Below are 18,362 nucleotides of genomic sequence, written 5' to 3'. Positions count from 1 at the left end.
CGCTCTTCCAAACGGCCCCAACCAAGATCCCCATTAGGCTGAGGAACAGGAGGTAGACATATCTGAAAGAATCCTCTCTACTGTACATGCTACAAAACAGGATCCTTTTAGTACATCAGCTTTTAAATCATCAGGAAAAAGTTCAGGAGAAAACATGGTTAGATCCATGACCCATAATCAGCAATACTCAGTCAGCAGCTCTCAAGGTACATGTGGCTCTTCAGCTTCTCACCTGGAGATTTTTTTTGTTAGTTGCATAACCTGCTAGGGGTGGTTATGGTGCTGTAGACCTTGGGATAGCACTGACTATTCATGCATCTCTTCAGCCAGTTGGGATTGTATGTCATCTTTCTAAACTAAATCTTAGCTTCAAAAATTGAGATGAAACTTGCTTTCCTATGAACTTAAACAACAAAACTGCCAAATCTTTTCTGCAATAAAACAATTCCTCTTTTGCTTCTCATCTTTCAAAGGATAAAGTGATACCAAAAAAACACATCCCAATTTTATCACAGCCATAGTTCATTCTTAGAATAAAATTTTGACGATTTGAAAGAAGAGCTCAGTACAGAGCCCTGGGGGGTTTATATCTTGTTATATACAGAACTCTGGGGGCTTTATAGCTCTCCTCTGCCACCCCAGCTGCTGTCAAGTAAATTCTAGGCCATTATATCAGGTGTTCTGTGGCTCATTGAAAAAGAACAAAGGGCACATTATTTCCTGGGCTACAGTACTGCAAAAAAAAAAACAGTGCTGAAGAGCAGTTGAGAATTATTTTGAAAAGTTCTAACAGCAGGACCCTTATTAAAATAAGTGTAGGCTGTAAGTCATAGCGATGCAGTCAAAAAAAGCCTTGTTTATAATTTCAGTTTAAGAAAACAAAGTTGTGAACCCAAAAGGAAATTTAAATATTCCTGAAGTCTGATAGTGATCTTTAGAAATGGGCATTTAAAATCAAAGTAACTTCATTTTCATCTCTGTAAGGTGTTGATCTGATTTCCCATTGGGCACTAAGAAAGAAATAACAGAAACCTAGCCTTGTATAATTGCTCTTTATAACTGTTTCATTCCTGCGAGTTTCCAAGACATATGTTTAACCATTTGGAACTATTTAACATAGTAATGTGCTGTATACTGAGCTGTTCATAAAACAAGATGAGCATAGTGATGATATTTTTAAATTTCTTCCCACCGTAGTAAGTAGGATGGAGCCATCAAGGAAATTCACCATTAGAATCTCCTCATAGTAGCAGAAACCTGCATTCAAATAAACCAGTGGAAAACAACTGAGATTCTTCACAGCCTTGCATTCCCAATATAGCTCTGTCTATGGAAAGATTTGAGCACATTTAATTTTCAGCTAATTTATTCCCATATCTGTAGCCAAACCAAAACCTATATTGTTGGTTCAAGGTACCTAACTACTGTTAACATTGATTCCTTAGTTATTCTATTATCTGAATGCAGATGGATAAAAGGCATAATATTAATTGACTTCAGAAAAAAAGAACCCTTTATCTTTCTATCACTGTAATAAAAATACTTATGCTGTTAATATAGGTAAGGAAAGACTATATAAGCCTATCGTCATTGTCATGGTTCTTTATATGCACAATTACTTTAAACAAATCCATTTGAATATGTTACACCTTAATAGTTGAAATATTGTTTTCTTCAGAGTATAAAATCACTCAAACTATTCAAAATATCAGTAGCAATAGAAAAGGGCTGAATATTGCATACTCAGGAGATCCAAATATGGATCCTCAGATCTTAGTCTCTGCAGATGCTGGGAAGTCAATCAAAGCACCAGGAAATTTAAGTTCCATCCTTGAATTCTCATGCTTGCATTGTTCTTCAGTACAGTTGTCCATGCTGTCCACTGTTTTTGTAAGATTATGCACTCACTGATCCTTTTCACCATACATCTTTTCTAAAAACTCAAACAAGGATCCTCTACTTTTCCCATGAGCAATGATTATTATGACACTAAAACTATGGACAAAAGTAACTTTTAAGCATTTTAAATTAGGAGAGGTAGTTGCCACACAAGGGCATGCTCAGCTGTTATGATTTAAGTGTTCAAGCACATAATCCCATGTCAATACAGTTCACTAAAACTCTGTAACTTTAACTCTTAATGAAACAGAGTTAAAGTTTCAATGGCTTTGCTACAGTTGTACTGCTACATTGCAATAGTCCATATTGGTCTCATTTGATACTGCTGCAATTCTTATATTTGTCTGTACCCTTAAGATCTAAAAGGGCACATCTACATAAAATGTTTACTGTGGAGCTGCCTAATTAGCTCCACAGTAAAGTCTAACTGTCTACATGTGAGGCCCTATTAGGCCACAGGAAACTAATTAACTCCACCATAGGTTAGTACGTGTAAATAGAAGTAGTACTATCCTTCAGCAGCATTCTTTAGTGATCAGCAATGTGTAGATGCTGACAGGGCTGGCTGGGGCATGAGGGTGCTTCATTGCAGGCGCCAGCGGCCCCCCCGCCCCCCCCCGCCCGCCCCCTCCACAGCACGTTGAGTGGGGTCAGAGCAGCCCCAGGCTGGCAGGCTGACCCCCCATGCCTCGTGCCAGCCAGGGCTGCTCTGCCCCAGCTCAACATGCTGCAGTCCCAGGCGCACATTGAAGACATGGCACCTGGGAGCAATCAACTTTGGTACAGTATGCACCGGAGTTTATTTATTTGCATTAATTTCACATGTAGATGCACCAACAGAGTTGGTAAAAAAAAATTAAAAATACAAAAATATAAAAGCAGGGTTTTTTATCCATTAGAAAATGCTGAGTAAATTAAAATAAAACATTTTTCAGGAAGATAATATCTTTGTTAAAATGTGACAGGAAATCTAAAACTCTGATTGAGTTAACATCAAGTATTTTGAATGTTTTGTTTTGCAAAGATTCCAAGACTCCTGCTTTTGTGCCCAATTCAAGATTTAATGAAATGTCAAAATGCTGGGGGGGGTTTCTCAAGAGATAGGAAATCCAGTTTTTTACCAGCTCTAGTAATTAATAGAATTACAAAAATATTAGCCTGTAATAAGCTGGAAGATTATTATGAATTCATTCTATGCCTTATCCAGTAATTTTGACCAAACAGGTTTTTAGTCATCACATCTGAATTAAAACTATGCTTGATACCAGCTTTCTTTATACCACCAACTTATTTTTAATAAATACTTTATATTCAGTAATTAATTAAATAACATTCTATATTTTCTTTGTTCAGGAAGAAAAGGAAGGTTGGAAAATGGCTCCTAGTAATTTTCTTCCTATAATGGAAGAAGGAAACAACTGGTACAAAGGTCAGTAGAAAAATGAACATCATCATAGCTGAACTAATCTTTCAACTGAACTTAGACTGGATATGTAATATCAAAATAACCTTGATGCCCAAGTTTTAGAACATTACACATGTTCAAATTTCGGATTTGGCCACCGAATCAGGCTGAATCTCCTCCAAATCAAATCAGCAACTGAAGCTTTGCACAGCCCTAGTGGCCACCTCTCATCCCTCCTCCCCCCACCAGGGCCTCTCTGCCAATCAGCAATGAAGGGCAGGGCCAGAGAAGCACATGCAAGAAATATCCATGAAACTTGCTCTTTATGCCATGACCAACCCCTGAAAATTGCTTAGTCTCACTGCAATTTAAGTAGGTCTCTAGCAATGACTAGTCACTAAATAGAAAGTACTACCTGGTAGTTCAGGTTACAGCCAGAATCTCTTACCTTCTGTTCACTATCTTTTGTCACATTCATCAACATACCTGTTTGGTTCACTCCTTCTTACATTGTAGCTGGGCAGGTTTTTGTATTCAAATTTATTTTTAAAATGAAATATAGATTTTTTTTCTAAAAGAAAAAAATGTGAAAAGCAACTGATGTTTAGCTCTTTCATTTCTTACAAAAGTTATTGTAATTTTTTAAAAATTGAAAGTTTTGTTTTTACAAAAATATTTGTAAGGTAGAGACCTACTGATTGTTTCATGGAAAAGAAATCCATTTTTTCTGTAAATGAACATAAAAAATGATATTTTTATTCAAAAGTTTGAAATTTTCCAGGATTCTTTCTACCACCTCCATTCTCTTCCCTCCTCCATGCACCTTCTTTGTCCCCGTCTCCCATCCACTGGTCTGCAACACACACCCTAAACAGACAAATGAACAAGCCACTAAGCCTCCCCAACAAAAGGGTCAGAGAGGGGGGAAAAGAAAGGACTGAGTAAATGCAAAAGGTGACCTTTAGGCCCTAGGGTGATTCATAGATTCATAGATGCTAGGGTCAGAAGGGACCTCAATAGATCATCGAGTCCGACCCCCTGCATAAGCAGGGAAGAGTGCTGGGTTCAGATGACCCCAGCTAGATGCTTATCTAACCTCCTCTTGAAGACCCCCAGGGTAGGGAAGAGCACCACCTCCCTTGGGAGCCCGTTCAAGAGCTTGGCCACTCGAACTGTGAAGAAGTTCTTCCTAGTGTCCAATCTAAATCTGCTCTCTGCTAGCTTGTGGCCATTATTTCTTGTAACCCCCGGGGGCACCTTGGTGAATAAAACCTCACCAATTCCCTTCTGTGCCCCCGTGATGAACTTATAGGCAGCCACAAGGTCGCCTCTCAACCTTCTCTTGCGGAGGCTGAAGAGGTCCAGGTGCCCCAGTCTCTCCTCATAGGGCTTGGCCTGCAAGCCCTTAACCATCTGAGTGGCTCTTCTCTGGACCCTCTCCAGGTTATCCACATCCCTCTTGAAGTGTGGCGCCCAAAACTGCATGCAGCATTCCAACTACAGTCTGACCAGCGCCCGATAGAGGGGAAGTATCACCTCCTTGGATCTGTTCGTCATGCATCTGCTGATGCACGATAAAGTGCCATTAGCTTTTCTGATGGCTTCATCACACTGCCGACTCATGTTCATCTTGGAGTCCACTAGGACTCCAAGATCCCTTTCCGCTTCCGTTCTACCCAGCAGGTCATTCCCTAGGCAGTAGGTATGCTGGACATTTTTCCTCCCTAGGTGCAGCACTTTGCATTTCTCCTTGTTGAATTGCATTCTGTTGTTTTCTGCCCATATGTCCAATCTGTCCAGATCTGCTTGTAGTTGTTCCTTGCCCTCTGGCGTGTCCACTTCTCCCCACAGTTTTGTGTCATCCGCAAACTTGGACAGAATACACTTCACTCCCTTGTCCAAGTCGCTGATGAAGACATTGAAGAGTATCGTTCCAAGGACCAATTAATGTCTCAAAGGTTCAGACAAGCACCAGTTAGAACAATTATCTGACCTGGAAATGCCCGAGACCAAACTCATAATCAAAGCTCTTGAGTTTCCCTTGGAGTATCACCCATTTCCATCCATATTTCCCTTATGAGAAAGTTGGAATTTAAAAAAAATCTTTCCTTCAGAACTCTGCAGTGCTACTGACTTGCTAAATTCCTCATCTGAAGTTCTCCATTGTTCTCAAGAGGTATTATAATAACTGGCTTCAAGTTTCATGTCTGATGTGGGTCGGCTGTGGGAAGAACAAGTTCACAACTAATTTCCAACTTTATATCAGCCAACTTCTCCCTGACCTCTACCTTACTAAGAAGTAGAATTTCTCTTATATATTATAAATCAGAGTTGCTGTATGGCAAAGAATCAAAGAAGGGGTCTTAGCTCCATATTCTGCCATTGAGTGCACACATATGGTTCCCATTGAAATCAACAGGAGTTGTATATGCACTGCATACACACACATAAAGGCAGAAGATACAGGTCTTTAACTTGTGAGGTATTTTTGTGCTTCCTGCCTAGCATGCTTAAGGCTAGTTTGTGTCTTCTCCCAGCATGGATTCAAAATAGAGGCAGAGAGATGGGCACAATCAGTGGCTCCTAATCTTGCTCCTCTTCTCTCCCTGGTAAGGAACAATGCATTAGTAGCATTATTGATGGCAGCCTCTACAGAAGGAAGCAAGGAGAAGGCAAGTCCTCCTTCAAGTCACTGCTGGTCGGGCTTCATGAAGCACCTTCACTATCCCCTCTTAATGAGTAGGGGTGCTACAACTGTGCTTCCATGGTCCCTAGCCTTCCATGGAGGCAATTAAAAACTTAAAAGCTAATTTTTCAGCTCTCAGAAATTTTGCAAACTGACTGCCAACAGCTTCATTAATTTGTGCTCATTTACAAAGTGTATAAAATTTGAATAGCAAGTTCCAATAGCATACTATTTTTGGGGTCCACGCATCTTCGGGCATTTAAATAGTATTTTTAAGCATTTGCACTAATGTATGTTACTGAGAATAAGAGTAGTCTCTAGAGATGTGGGTGGAGTGGGGGCAGAGTCCCAAATTTAACAGTTAGCTCTTGCAAAACATATCCATTTGTTATTTCTCCTACTTGAGAGCGGATAGGGGGCAAGTTAATTATTAAAAGCTTAACTAAAAACAGATGTGTACATGTTGCTATAAATTCTACATGTAGCCAAAGTATGTTATTTTTTAATCCTCCTTAAGAGGATACATTTTCAGGGGCTCAAAATATGAAGTTTTACAAGTCTTGATAAATTATTGGATAAATTATGTGTCCACATTACACACTTGCTTATGTTTCCAGGAGCCTTTAACAATGAGCCTCTTTAGATCAAAGACTTTGCTAGGATATTTTGTGATAAGACTGGAACTGCAACCTAGGATTCAGTTTTAACTCAATTCTGTGCATTAGTGTTTAGTCCAGCCCATCAAAGGCAGTAACTGTATACTTCAGCCTGTATGGCTAGGGGCAGACATTATACATAAACAGGTAGAAGTGATCAGAACTCAATTCAAATCTGTTCACACCAGCACAACAAAAGTTCAGTGCACATAAACTGCTTCAACCGGTTTAAGATAAACATGGATGGATGTAGTATCAGGCTTAACTGATTTAGGTTAAATAAGTTTATTGAACTTCTATCCCAGTTCCTCTCCAGTTTCCAGGTAACTCACAGTCCCCCAGCATCCCAGGATGGTTTGTACCTCCCCTGCAAACCACCCTGCACCTTGTGGTGTGGGGGGGTTAACCTTAGCCCAAGCTGTCTGCTCCAGCCCAGCAGGGAGGCATGTCTAGTGCCCACTAGATTCTAGCCTGGGCTACTGCAGGGATGTGGCTGCATTTCTGGAATCAAAAGTGAATGTCTGTTCACTTGCTTAGTGGGTCAATCTATGTTGTTTAGACTAATCCACGAAGATTGAATAGATTCAGGCTTTCTGATTGTCTGTACTTAGCCCATATGTTATGTACATAACACCCAGAATCCTTGAAGAAGGAACAATACTACCCAAAAGACTGAAAGAATAGCTGTGGTTCTATGCATGGTCAACTTACATACATAAAGAGTCTGAAGTTTTCCATGTTTGCTCCATTTTTTGTTTTCTTTATTTATGCTTAAAACTATTTAATCCACTATCTAATCCATGATCTTGCACATATCTCTGCATTTCAGTGTTATTGGTTCCTATTTACTGCACCTTGCCTACCTCATTTGCAACTAGCCCTCAGTACATTTTACTACCTTACAAGATAGGTAAGCAAAGAATGCTTGCTCAGAATGCTATACTATTCTTGTTTGGATTACTATTACTCAAAAATATATTGTTTATGTGTAAACTGCAGTTTTCCAAAGTTTCCAAATCAATTCAAGAACACTTTTTCACAAGCACATTCTAAGGCATCTTTCAAATTTCAAGTTTTAATTTGTGGTTGCTTCTATCACAAAACTATTCAGAACACATCCATATTTTTTATACTGGGAACATATTTTTGTTCTGTTATGTCATAAAAAAGCTAGATTGTAATCTTTCAGAGTTACCATTGATATCCTCATTTGGCAGTGAATAAACTTAAACATTTTAAATCTAATAAACAAGCATTAATATGCATGACTGAGGACAAGGCTTTACAACAGGAACCTAAATTATAATTGTCACTACCATCCACTAGAAATGTGTGAATAGTAGAATATTTTTATTCTATGAACAATTCCCCACAAAAAAATCAATTCAGAGCAATCTGAAACAACACGTCTAATTTTCATATTATTAAATCATTTTCTGTCCATTTTATAGAGTTCAATTTCAAAGCAAAAATTAAAAAAAACTTTAATAGTTTTAACTTTTCACAAGCTTTCAAGCAGTAAAAAGACTTTGGAATCTCAAAATAATTCACCTATTTATAGTTGAAAATGGGGGGAAAAGATTCCAGAAAAGTCAGTTTGTGGAATTTAACCCTCCCCCCAGCTCCCTCCTCTCATCCCATTGCAATTTTTGTTGTGAATTTAGTATTCACTGCCAAAATTTCTCCCGGCTCTACTTACAACACACACTTTATGTACTGTAGTCTAAAGAAAGTAACCTCTGCCTGCCTATGAATGTAGTATCTGCATAATTTATATGTATGGCAGAGGCACCAATTGTTCTTGAGATGTTAGTATAAACTACCAGACATATGTATTTGGCCCTCCATCACTGGCCCTCCCCCAGCCCTGCTCCTTGGAGGCGGCAGCGGTGTAGAATGCTGGCGGAGGGGGATGGAGGGGATGGCAGGGCAAACTTCACCCTGCCCCACCCTGTTACTAGGAAGCAGCAGTGGCACGGGGTGGTGGACGGCAGCACACCGTCCCCACCACCCTCCCTCACCCCCCGTCATTCTTGACAGGCAATTTGCTAGTATTATTATAATATTGCATGCCTTAGCTTTCCTAACTTGCTGGTACACAGGGAGAGAAGGGCTTTATTCATAGATTGTAGAGTCGGAAGGGACCACAATGGATCATCGTGTCTGACCCCCTGCCCCTGGCAGAAAAGAGGACCGAGGTCAAATGACCCCAACTAGGTGACTATCAAGCCTCCTCTTGAAGACCTCCAAGTTAGGTGATAGTACTACCTCTCTTGGAAGCCCATTCCAGATTCTGAGCACACTTATTGTAAGACATTTCTTCCTAATGTCTAACCTAAATCTGCCCTCCACTAGTTTGCACCCATTATTCCTAGTTACTCCCTGGGGCGCTCTGGTAAATAGCACATCACCAATTCCCTGTTGTCCTCCCTTGATAAACTTATAGGCGGCTACAAGGTCTCCCCTCAGATGTCTCTTGTGAAGGCTGAAGAGATCCAGATCTCTTAACCTTCCCTCATAGGGTCTTTCACGGAGGCCACTAATCACGTGAGTGGCCCTCCTCTGAACCCTCTCCAGATTCTCCGAGTCCCTTTTGAAGTGCGGCATCCAAAACTGGACACAGTACTCCAACTGCAGCCTGACCAATGCCACATAGAGGGGAAGCATCACCTCCCTTGATCTGTTGGTCATGCATCTGCTAATACATGACAAGGTGCAATTGGCCTTGTTGATGGCCTCGTTATGCTGCTGGCTCATGTTCATCTTGGCATCAACTATGACTCCAAGATCTCTCTCAGCCTCTGAGCTCCTAAGGAGGTCATCCCCCAACCTATAGGTGTGCTGGAGATTCCTCCTTCCTAGGTGGAGTACCTCACATTTATCTTTGTTGAACTGCATCCTATTTCTCTCTGCCCATTGATCCAACCTGTCCAGGTTGGCCTGTATCTGCTCCCTGCCCTCCGGTGTGTTAATTTTGCCCCATAACTTCGTATCATTGGTGAACTTGGAAAGGGTGCTTTCCACACCCTCGTCCAAATCACTGATGAAGATGTTAAATAACACCGGTCCAAGGACCGAACCCTGCGGGACCCCACTGCCCACCTCCTTACAAGCCGAGAACAACCCATCTACCACCACTCTCTGGGTGCGGTCCCTTAGCCAGTTGGCCACCCGCCTGACTGTGTAGGCACCCACTCCACAGCCTGCTAGCTTCCCTATGAGAATAGGATGCAAAACTGGGTCAAAGCCTTTTGATTTTTTTAAAATCCAGGTAGATGACATCTGCCTCAGCTCCAATGTCAAGGCAGTGTGTGACCTGGTCATAAAAGGCTATAAGGTTTGTCAGGCAGGATCTACCTGTGATGAACCCGTGCTGGTTTCCTTTCAGCATCATTTCCCCTGCTGGGCCTTCACAAATGCGCTCTTTGATGATTTTTTCCAGTATTTTCCCAGGGATAGAGGTAAGACTGACTGGCCTAAAGTTACCTGGCTTATTAATTATGTTTGGAAGAATAGGCAAGGGTTTGTTTGTGATATCTATTATTAGATCAACTGTGTATTTGGGAGACATGTTGGGAAATGTTTCTGTCATGATGTGCCCTTCTTCAGGTCTAGAAAGAACATGCCCCAGTGCTCCATTAGGGAAGAATATGCCATTAAGCAAACAAAGAATTACTCTGCAAATATTGACACACCAAGCCCTGCACTTGAAGGAACTCCCTGCTGTTTCTGGAGCCAGGGAGGCACTGGAGAAGGACAGCATATCTGAGAGAAGATCCTGAAAAATGCTATATCCAGAGACAAGGGAGAGAGGGAGAGAAAAGACAGGACAAGGAGGCTGGGAGTCTTGAGAGATAACTGCTAAGACTCTCTCTCTGAGGCTTTTTTCCTGACAAGGGGTTGGAGGATTGTTCTAACTTTGATGGTTTGGGAAATATAGGAGAAGCATACATTGGTGATATTTTTCATTGGACTAATTGTATTGTTGGGTGAGATGGTAGACCATGGGCAGGGCTTTGTAAGGGGGTGAAGGAACAGGAGCTGGTACTGCAAAAGTGGCTGCACCTTTGTTCCCAGCTTCCCTTCTCCCCACTGAGGCAGGCAGACTATGCTGTGGAAGTAGCACATGGGGACTTTTTTTTTTTGTTAGGGCCTGATTCAGGTAAGAATTCCCCCACCCCACCACTCTCAGCACCCCTCCCTTTATCCTCTGTGCTCACCAGCATGTCCCCTCCCCACCCCTCCCCTGCTCACCATCACCCTTGTCCCAAGCTGCCCTGAGGGCTGAGAAGCTCCAGAGCCACTTCTGCCCTGCTCCAGCCAGGGCTGCACTGCACAGGAATTGCAAAAATCCTTAAAAATTTTTAAATCTTTAACACAGGGGGCCCAGCTCATCTGGAAAAGGCAGCAGTGTTAGCAGTGGGTGCCCTTTCCCTGCATTTGCTCCCAGGCTAGCAGGGAACACTTGAGGGGACCAGGCCAGGTAGCCAGAGACAGCTGGAACACTGGCAGCAGCGGGCAGGGGAAGAGATATGCCACTAAACACAAAGGGAAAGTAAAGCATTCTTGCATGCTTTGGGGACTTAAAAGACGTCCCTGGCTGTTGCTGCTATGGCATGGTCTGAAAGGGAGGTGCGACTATGCCACTGCACCCTTTCTGGATCTACTGCTGTGGTAGACCACACTGTGGATTTTCCATTGTAAATAATTAATTTCATTAGCTTCCATACTGTAGTCAGGTTGGGGTCAGGGCTGGATTAATCCATAGGCAAACTAGGCACATGCGTAGGGCCTTGAGCTGTGAGGGGCCCCAGTCCTTCCCGCTCCGGCGGCGCCAACAATGGCTCCATCCACCTCCCTTCCCCTCCCCTCTGTCTGCTTGGCTGCTGCAGTGGCTGCTTCCTAGCAGCAGCTCCAAGCCCTGCTCCCTGTGGGCAACAGTACCAGGGTGGGGAGCGGGGTCTCGACCAAATGTGTAGTTGGGATTTCCTGATAAGCACTGCTTGGGCTTTAGAGCATAAGGACTCTGCCTGTTGTACTGCTGCTGTTCAATAAAAGTTGTAGTGGTTTAAGAAAAGCTGCTTGCTCTGATGTATTCTGTCCCCTCAAAGATGTAAAGTCCCTCCCCAGAAGCCCAGCCAGAAGGTAGCTCTCTGAAGGGGGCTACAAATAACTAGGGAGGTAAGGAACCAAAAGGCTGGGTCTCAGAGTCCCAGGAGCCAGGGGCTCATCCTCTCTAGAAGCTAAGCCTAGGCTGGATTCAGGGGCTATTCCAAGAGACTATGTAAGGCTTGGAATCACAAGCAAGTGCTCCCCTAGGCGTTCTGTGACAAATCTCTTATCCTTACAACATCCCTGAAATAGGAAAGTGCCATTTTACAGAGAGGAAACAGAAGCTCTTCACTTGCCCATGATCACACAGGATGTCTGAGGTAGAAGAGGAACTGAGCCTGTTTCTCTCATAATCCAAGCTAGTGGTCTAATTGTCAGACCATCCTTCCTCTCCTAGTTGACAATGTTTTTGGATCTGCTCAGACATTTTTGTCTTACATCAAATGATCTTAAACCTTGTTAATCAGCAGATTGGAAATTTCATATTTAAGAAAAAAGGCCTGATAATAAAGATAAAATAATCCTCTTTATTGATAAAAGACTCCTGTCTGCCATTAAAAATGAAAAGAAAAAAAAAACATTTTCAGTAATGAAAAAGCTAAACTTGCTAAGAATGGGCAGGTACTCCATAGGTGCTGAGGCTGGCAGTCATGTTAGCTCAAAAAGCAGCTGCTATCATCTATAGAGAGATTTAACAGAAGTATGAATATAGAAAATTGCATGTATTGGCACTGCACCCCCCAAAAAAATCCCATAACAAAATGACCCTGTATGTAACCAAACACTATGTACACTTGACTAGTCAGTGTAAGCATAACATCCTTAACCTTCTAACCCTGGTTTAAAAATAAGTTAGAAACATTTTATTTAACTATAATAAAAAAATAAATAAATAAAAGATCCTGAGTTGGAAACCAGCTATTGATCAATATTCTAAAATAAGAGACCTCTAACCTAGGGACTAATTTCATATTCAGTAAACCGGGTGTCATGGACTGTCAAAGGCAAGTTGTGTGAAGGAGGCTACCACAGATTTATTTGTAGAGAATATGACCTACTAATTGATTAACAGAACAGCAATAAACAATTATGAAAATAATAAATAAGAAGTATGGATCCATCTATGAAAAAAAATAAATACCTAAAGCCTAATATTCCTGTGAAAACAGCATTTGCAACCTGGTGACCCAGCCAGGAAAGCACTTAAAAAAATCACATAGCTCCTATGTAATATCCCAATTCCCCAAGGCTGAAATTCCAAACTAGGATAACCCTGAATGAGGTGCCTTCTGTCTAGGGCAAGTGAACTTTCCTCTTTGAAATACCGTGTGGCATCTATCATGTTATTTGAAAGGCCTGGAGTAACTGAAGGAAACTGACACCTATACCCCTGAGTGCCTTTCTTCATTACCAGAAATTTACTGTCCTTTAATATTTACCATTTTTAGTTATAAAAAGAAAAAGATTACTTACCTGCAACATGCATTACTTGCACGTCATAGAAATAGAAGAGAATTGTCAAGTGAGAGAGAGCAGCCAATATTATATTCAACAGACTAAACCGTGAATGATCTCCTATGGTTACTACTGGTAGAAACAGACATCACCTTTTATCACCTTTGTGCCATAAAAATATTTATAAGTGACACCAAATAGACATACATCCATACCTTTTGCCATATTGTATCCATGAGAAAAGTAGTAATAAATTATGCCACAAGTCTATTTGCTTTATGATGGGAGAGCACAGGCAGCTGGAGCTGCCTGCACTCTCCTATCACCCAGGACAGGGGCTCGCAGGGTTTGACTGGATTAGGACTTCAAGTCTCAGGAGTGCCTGCCTGACTTTCCCTGCTTGCAGAGACACAACCGATATGCTTCATTTGACAATGTCATTTCTAGCCTATGACTCTCTCCCTGAATTTGCAGTATTTTAGAAACTATATTGGTTATAGAAACAAGTACCCCATGAAAAACACCTTCATAAAAGAGCCTGTGTTTTGGAGAACTGTCACCTTAAATCACTAGGAAATTGAACTATCAGCTATTGCTGGAGGCAAGCTGTCATTCTAAAGACATACTAGGACTCAAAACATGGGGAAAAGTAGAGCTATGGGCTTTTCCTTTTAAATTAATCCAAGAATTATAAAATAGAGAAGAGAAGTTTCCTTTACTAATTTCATACCCTGTTAATACCATACATTTCAAATACAGTTTGCCCATATCAGTGTACTTTCTTGAAAACAAAAAAACACTTTCCATTGAAATAAAAGGATACAGATGAAATCATTAGATGTTTTAAAATAAAGAGGAATTTTGTCAGAGATGCAGATTTCCTTCTGCGCCTGAAATGCAGTCTACTTATTGCTTGTGCTTTGAACATGCAGCATTAAAAAGCAGTGTTGCAATACCAGATGGACCGTATTATTTTTCCTCTACTTTGGGCACATCTATATGAGACTGCAGATCTGACTAATTAGCTCTGCTATAAAACATCACCATCTACACGTAATGCTGCATATGATAATCTGACTAAACACAAGTACTACCCTGTGGCAGCAGCGTTTTCTGCGCTGCAGTGCATGTGTAGATGGTGACAGGGCTGGCTGGGACACAAGGGTGCTTCAGTGCTGGCCTAGCCAGCAGGCAGCCCTTGTGCTGAAGCACCCTAATGCCCCAGCCAGCTCCTAGGCAGCACATTCAGCCCAGTCAAAGCAGACCAGGCTGGCAGGGGACCTGGAGGTCAGCCTGTTAACCCAGGGCTGCTCTGACCGGGTTCCACATGCTGCAGAGTGGCTGGCTGAGGCATGAGTAGCCCTCTTGTGCTTCAGCCAACCCTTGCCCCCCCCCTGCAGCACATGAAGCCCAGCTGGAACAGTCCTGGGCTGGCAGGGGACCCAAGGGGTCAGCCTGCCAGCCCAGGCTGCTTCAGCCAGGCTTCATGTACAGTGAGGGGCTGGCTGAGGCACAAGGGTGCTTCAGCACAGGGCTAGCTAACAGACCTGTGCTGAAGCACCCTCAGGCCTCAGCAAATCCCACTGCTGCACACTGAGTCCCCTGCCAGCCCAGGACTGCTCTTAGTGGGCTCTATGTGCTGCAGGGGGGGCTGGCTGAGGCACGAGGGTGCTTCAGTATGGACATGGAGCCCAGTCAGAGCAGCCCTGGGCTGGCAGACTCACCCCTGCCAGTCCAGGCTGCTCCAACTGGGCTCCATGTGCTGTGCACGAAAAAATTTCAGAGCAATATACTCCAGAGTGTTTGCTCCCGGGCGCACATTCAAACACTCCCAGGAGCAAAAAACTCTGAAGCACCCTTGCCCAGGATCAGACAGACACACAGTTTGCCTATTTTATCTGGTTTAAAGTTTTTGCCTTCCTTTTTGAGGCTCTGCATAGCCCTGCTCCACCTCCAGGTTGGATTTTTTTTCACAGACCCATTTGTTCTTCCATTGATGCTATCTTCACTGCCCTGTTCATATATCAATCTCACATTCATGCTTTCTATCCTTCCCCTTAAAAATGGAATGGTTTCCAGTGGCAGTGCCACAGGTACATCTCCTTCAAATTACTGCTAAGGCTACTTCAGTGAGGCACAAATGCTAACTTACGTCAGTCAAATGTCCATTCAATCTCAGGCTTATGAAACGGCAAGAATTTCAATAATGAACAGGAACAGTTAATGTTTTAAACACCAACCCTCTCGTCTCCCAATCTGCCTTCTCCTATGTGTATATGTCTTTTGGGAATATATGTTTCTTGTGGCAGGAGTACATTTTGTGACTTCCCCATAGTTGAAGTCTAGGTTTGATGCAGTTGGCAAGAGGGAGGCAAAAAGGTATTCCAACAAAAGAAAGAGGATGACAGAATCCATCTGGTAGTGTATCATTACCTAAAACTACACATGAAAAACCTCAAGCAATAACCCCAGATCTGGGCATTAAGTCAGACACAAAAGAGCTCTGATCTTAGCTGGCTTCCCTAGCACTTCCTACTTTTATACAATTAATTTAATAGAAGATGTTTACAGCTACTGAATTTTCCATTAGAAATGGTTGGAAAACCAATGTTTTCAATAACTTTCTTCCCTCTCTCTTTCTTATGGCCAGATGTTTGGCAGCACAGAGAGGAGGGATGGAATTTTCATCAGGAGTATGACCCAGAACTAGTCAAAGAAGAAAAGCGGAAAGAAGTGAAGGAAGAAATCAGAGTGCAGGTGTGCTTGCAACAGTAGTTCTCAATCTTTTTAGAATCAAGGCACCCCCCCCAGAAAATGCCAGCTCTTAACTTTCACTCATTTCTTGACTATCAAAAAATAACAGAGCAATTCTTTTGCTGAAAAGAACACGGAACGACCACAACAGGTCAAAATGTTTTGACACTATGGATTCCCGTTTGAAATCTAGTTTTATCTTGTGAATCATGTGTAGATGTTTGCATAGCTAACAGTGCTAATATTGTGGCTGTGACACTCTGGTTGAAAATCACCAGCTTACAATAACAAGACAATTGTATTAGCAGTTCTTTGAATGCGAGTTTCTCTCTAGTTGCAAGAGGTGACCCTGACATCTAAACCTTGCCTTCTCTAGAATTCCATTCTCCATTCTTTTCTTTACATGTTTGTTTGGATGAACATTTGCCTAAGTAGTGGAAAAAGATCCAGTTGTCTGGAGACTTAGAAAAAGATTCACTTAATCTGTCTGCCTCAATAGGTTGATGAGCTCATGAGACAGGAACTGAAGAATTTAAAACTGGCAGTAGACAGAGAGAAGGACAAGAAGAAAAGAAGTGGAAAGAAGGTGAGCGCAGAAAGCTGTAATTAGCCAGTGTAACTCTGAATATTAAGAGTGATATCCTTGTTCCACTGAAGTCAATGGCAAAACCCCCAACCTAAGTGGTTGGAAAACCTTAAGTCACATGTAAGGTCTCTTTAAGCCATTTTCTTTATAGTATTTTAACTTGTAGTATTAACTGACTTCTATTATAAATATTGTTCAGGACAAGAGAAGTCATTTTGAAAGAAGAATGCTAACATTGATCTCACTTTCTAGTGACGGGCACCAGCAGTTCCAACTAAAGTCATGGGGAGTTGGCGCTCAGCACTTTGTCACTTGCAAAGGGCAATTCTAAATGTAACAGCAGGGGTCCCCAGGCACCCAAAGAGATAGATGCCCCTCCCTATTTTAGGGCAGTCTGCCCTGCCCTCACCTGCCATAACTTTGATGTAAAATGAATAGATGTGATGCAGGAGGCTGCCCCATTTGCAGCCCTGGTGTCTTGAGCCAAACATACTGCTCCAAACCGGCCCTACACCATGACCCATGCCTCACTTATGGCATCCTTTTTAACATACTACTCTCCCAGCCCTTCACTGAGCTGCACTTGGCCTCTGGCCCACTCAGGCCTTAGGCACCACTCAGTGGGCCTTGGCCCCTCACTGGACCACCTTGATCCCTCACTGGGCCACAATTCACTCTGTAGGCTTCAGACCCTGCACTGGGCCTTAGCCCCTCACTGGGCTACTCACCCCCCAGGCCTCAGGTCCCTCCCATTGGACCTTGGCCCTCTACAGGCAACTCAAAAGGCAGTGGGGGCTGAGGCTTTCCAGCGCCCCATCCTTGCCTTTCACCAAGGAGGCACAGGTGTGTCATTTCCTGGGAGCTGCCCCACCACAGACAACCCCACCACACTATCCAACCCCAGCAGGGTGTAGTTTCATGAAATCATTATGTTCATGGTCTGTTGCAAGGCTGACAAAACAGATACCAAGTTCGAAGTTTTAAACTTCAAAAATGCAAAATTTAATAAGCTCAGGTCACTAGTACAGAATGCCTTGAGAAACCAAGGGCCACAGGTAAAGAGAGCATGAGAAGAATGGTCATTCCTTAAGGATACAATCCTTAAGGCTCAGAGAAAATCCATTCCCTTATGGAGAAAAAGTAGCAGAAAGGTTAAAAATCCCTCTTGGCTAAGCAGGGAAGTTGCAGTCCTCCTATGGAAAAAGAAAGAGGTGTACAAACAATGGAAGCTTGGGACAGCCTCTAAGGAAGACTACTTGGCAATGTCCCGCACTTGTAGAAAACAGAGTAGGCAAGCTAGGGCAGAAACCAAACTAAAACTAGCTACAAGAATCAAGGACAACAAGAAGTCCTTCTTTAGCTACATAGGGAGTAAAAGGAAAACTAACGGGAGTGTGGGGCCACTGCTCAATGCCTCAGGATACCTGGTCACTACCACTCAGGAAAAAACAGAACTCCTAAATGACTACTTTGCCTCGGTCTTTCACAAGACCAAGGGGAACAACATGCCAGGTAGGGCACAGAATGAGCAGGGCGGGATTGACACCATTCCCACCATTGCCATAAAACTGGTGTACAATCAATTAAATATATTAGACATATATAAATCAGCAGGACCGGATGAACTCCACCCAAGAGTGCTGCAAGAGTTAGCCAAAGTAATTGCAGAGCCCCTGGCAAAGATCTTTAAAAAATCATGGGCCTCTGGAGAAATCCCAGAGGACTGGAAGAGGGCCAGTGTTGTGCCCATCTTCAAGAAAGGGAAGCGTGAAGACCCGGGAAACTACAGGCCAATTAGCTTAACTTCTA

At 42.6% G+C, this 18,362-nt stretch overlaps 1 protein-coding gene across 5 annotated transcripts in view; it reads left to right on the top strand.

Annotated features, from left to right (window-relative positions):
- Positions 1-18,362, top strand: part of IQCA1 (IQ motif containing with AAA domain 1) — a 210,441-nt gene that overhangs the window by 138,854 nt on the left and 53,225 nt on the right. For all 5 annotated transcript variants that reach the window (XM_006032340.2, XM_025214087.1, XM_025214088.1 and 2 more), the window contains 3 exons: positions 3,253-3,328; positions 15,864-15,970; positions 16,467-16,553. In XM_006032340.2, coding sequence (XP_006032402.1) covers positions 3,253-3,328; positions 15,864-15,970; positions 16,467-16,553 — 270 coding nt within the window. The remainder of the gene's footprint in view (positions 1-3,252; positions 3,329-15,863; positions 15,971-16,466; positions 16,554-18,362) is intronic.

Source organism: Alligator sinensis, unplaced genomic scaffold, assembly GCF_000455745.1.
Source record: "Alligator sinensis unplaced genomic scaffold, ASM45574v1 scaffold205_2, whole genome shotgun sequence".
Classification (NCBI taxonomy): Eukaryota; Metazoa; Chordata; order Crocodylia; family Alligatoridae; genus Alligator; species Alligator sinensis.
The sequence above is the reverse complement of the archived record's forward strand: the minus strand, read 5'-3'. Positions and strand labels throughout refer to the sequence as shown.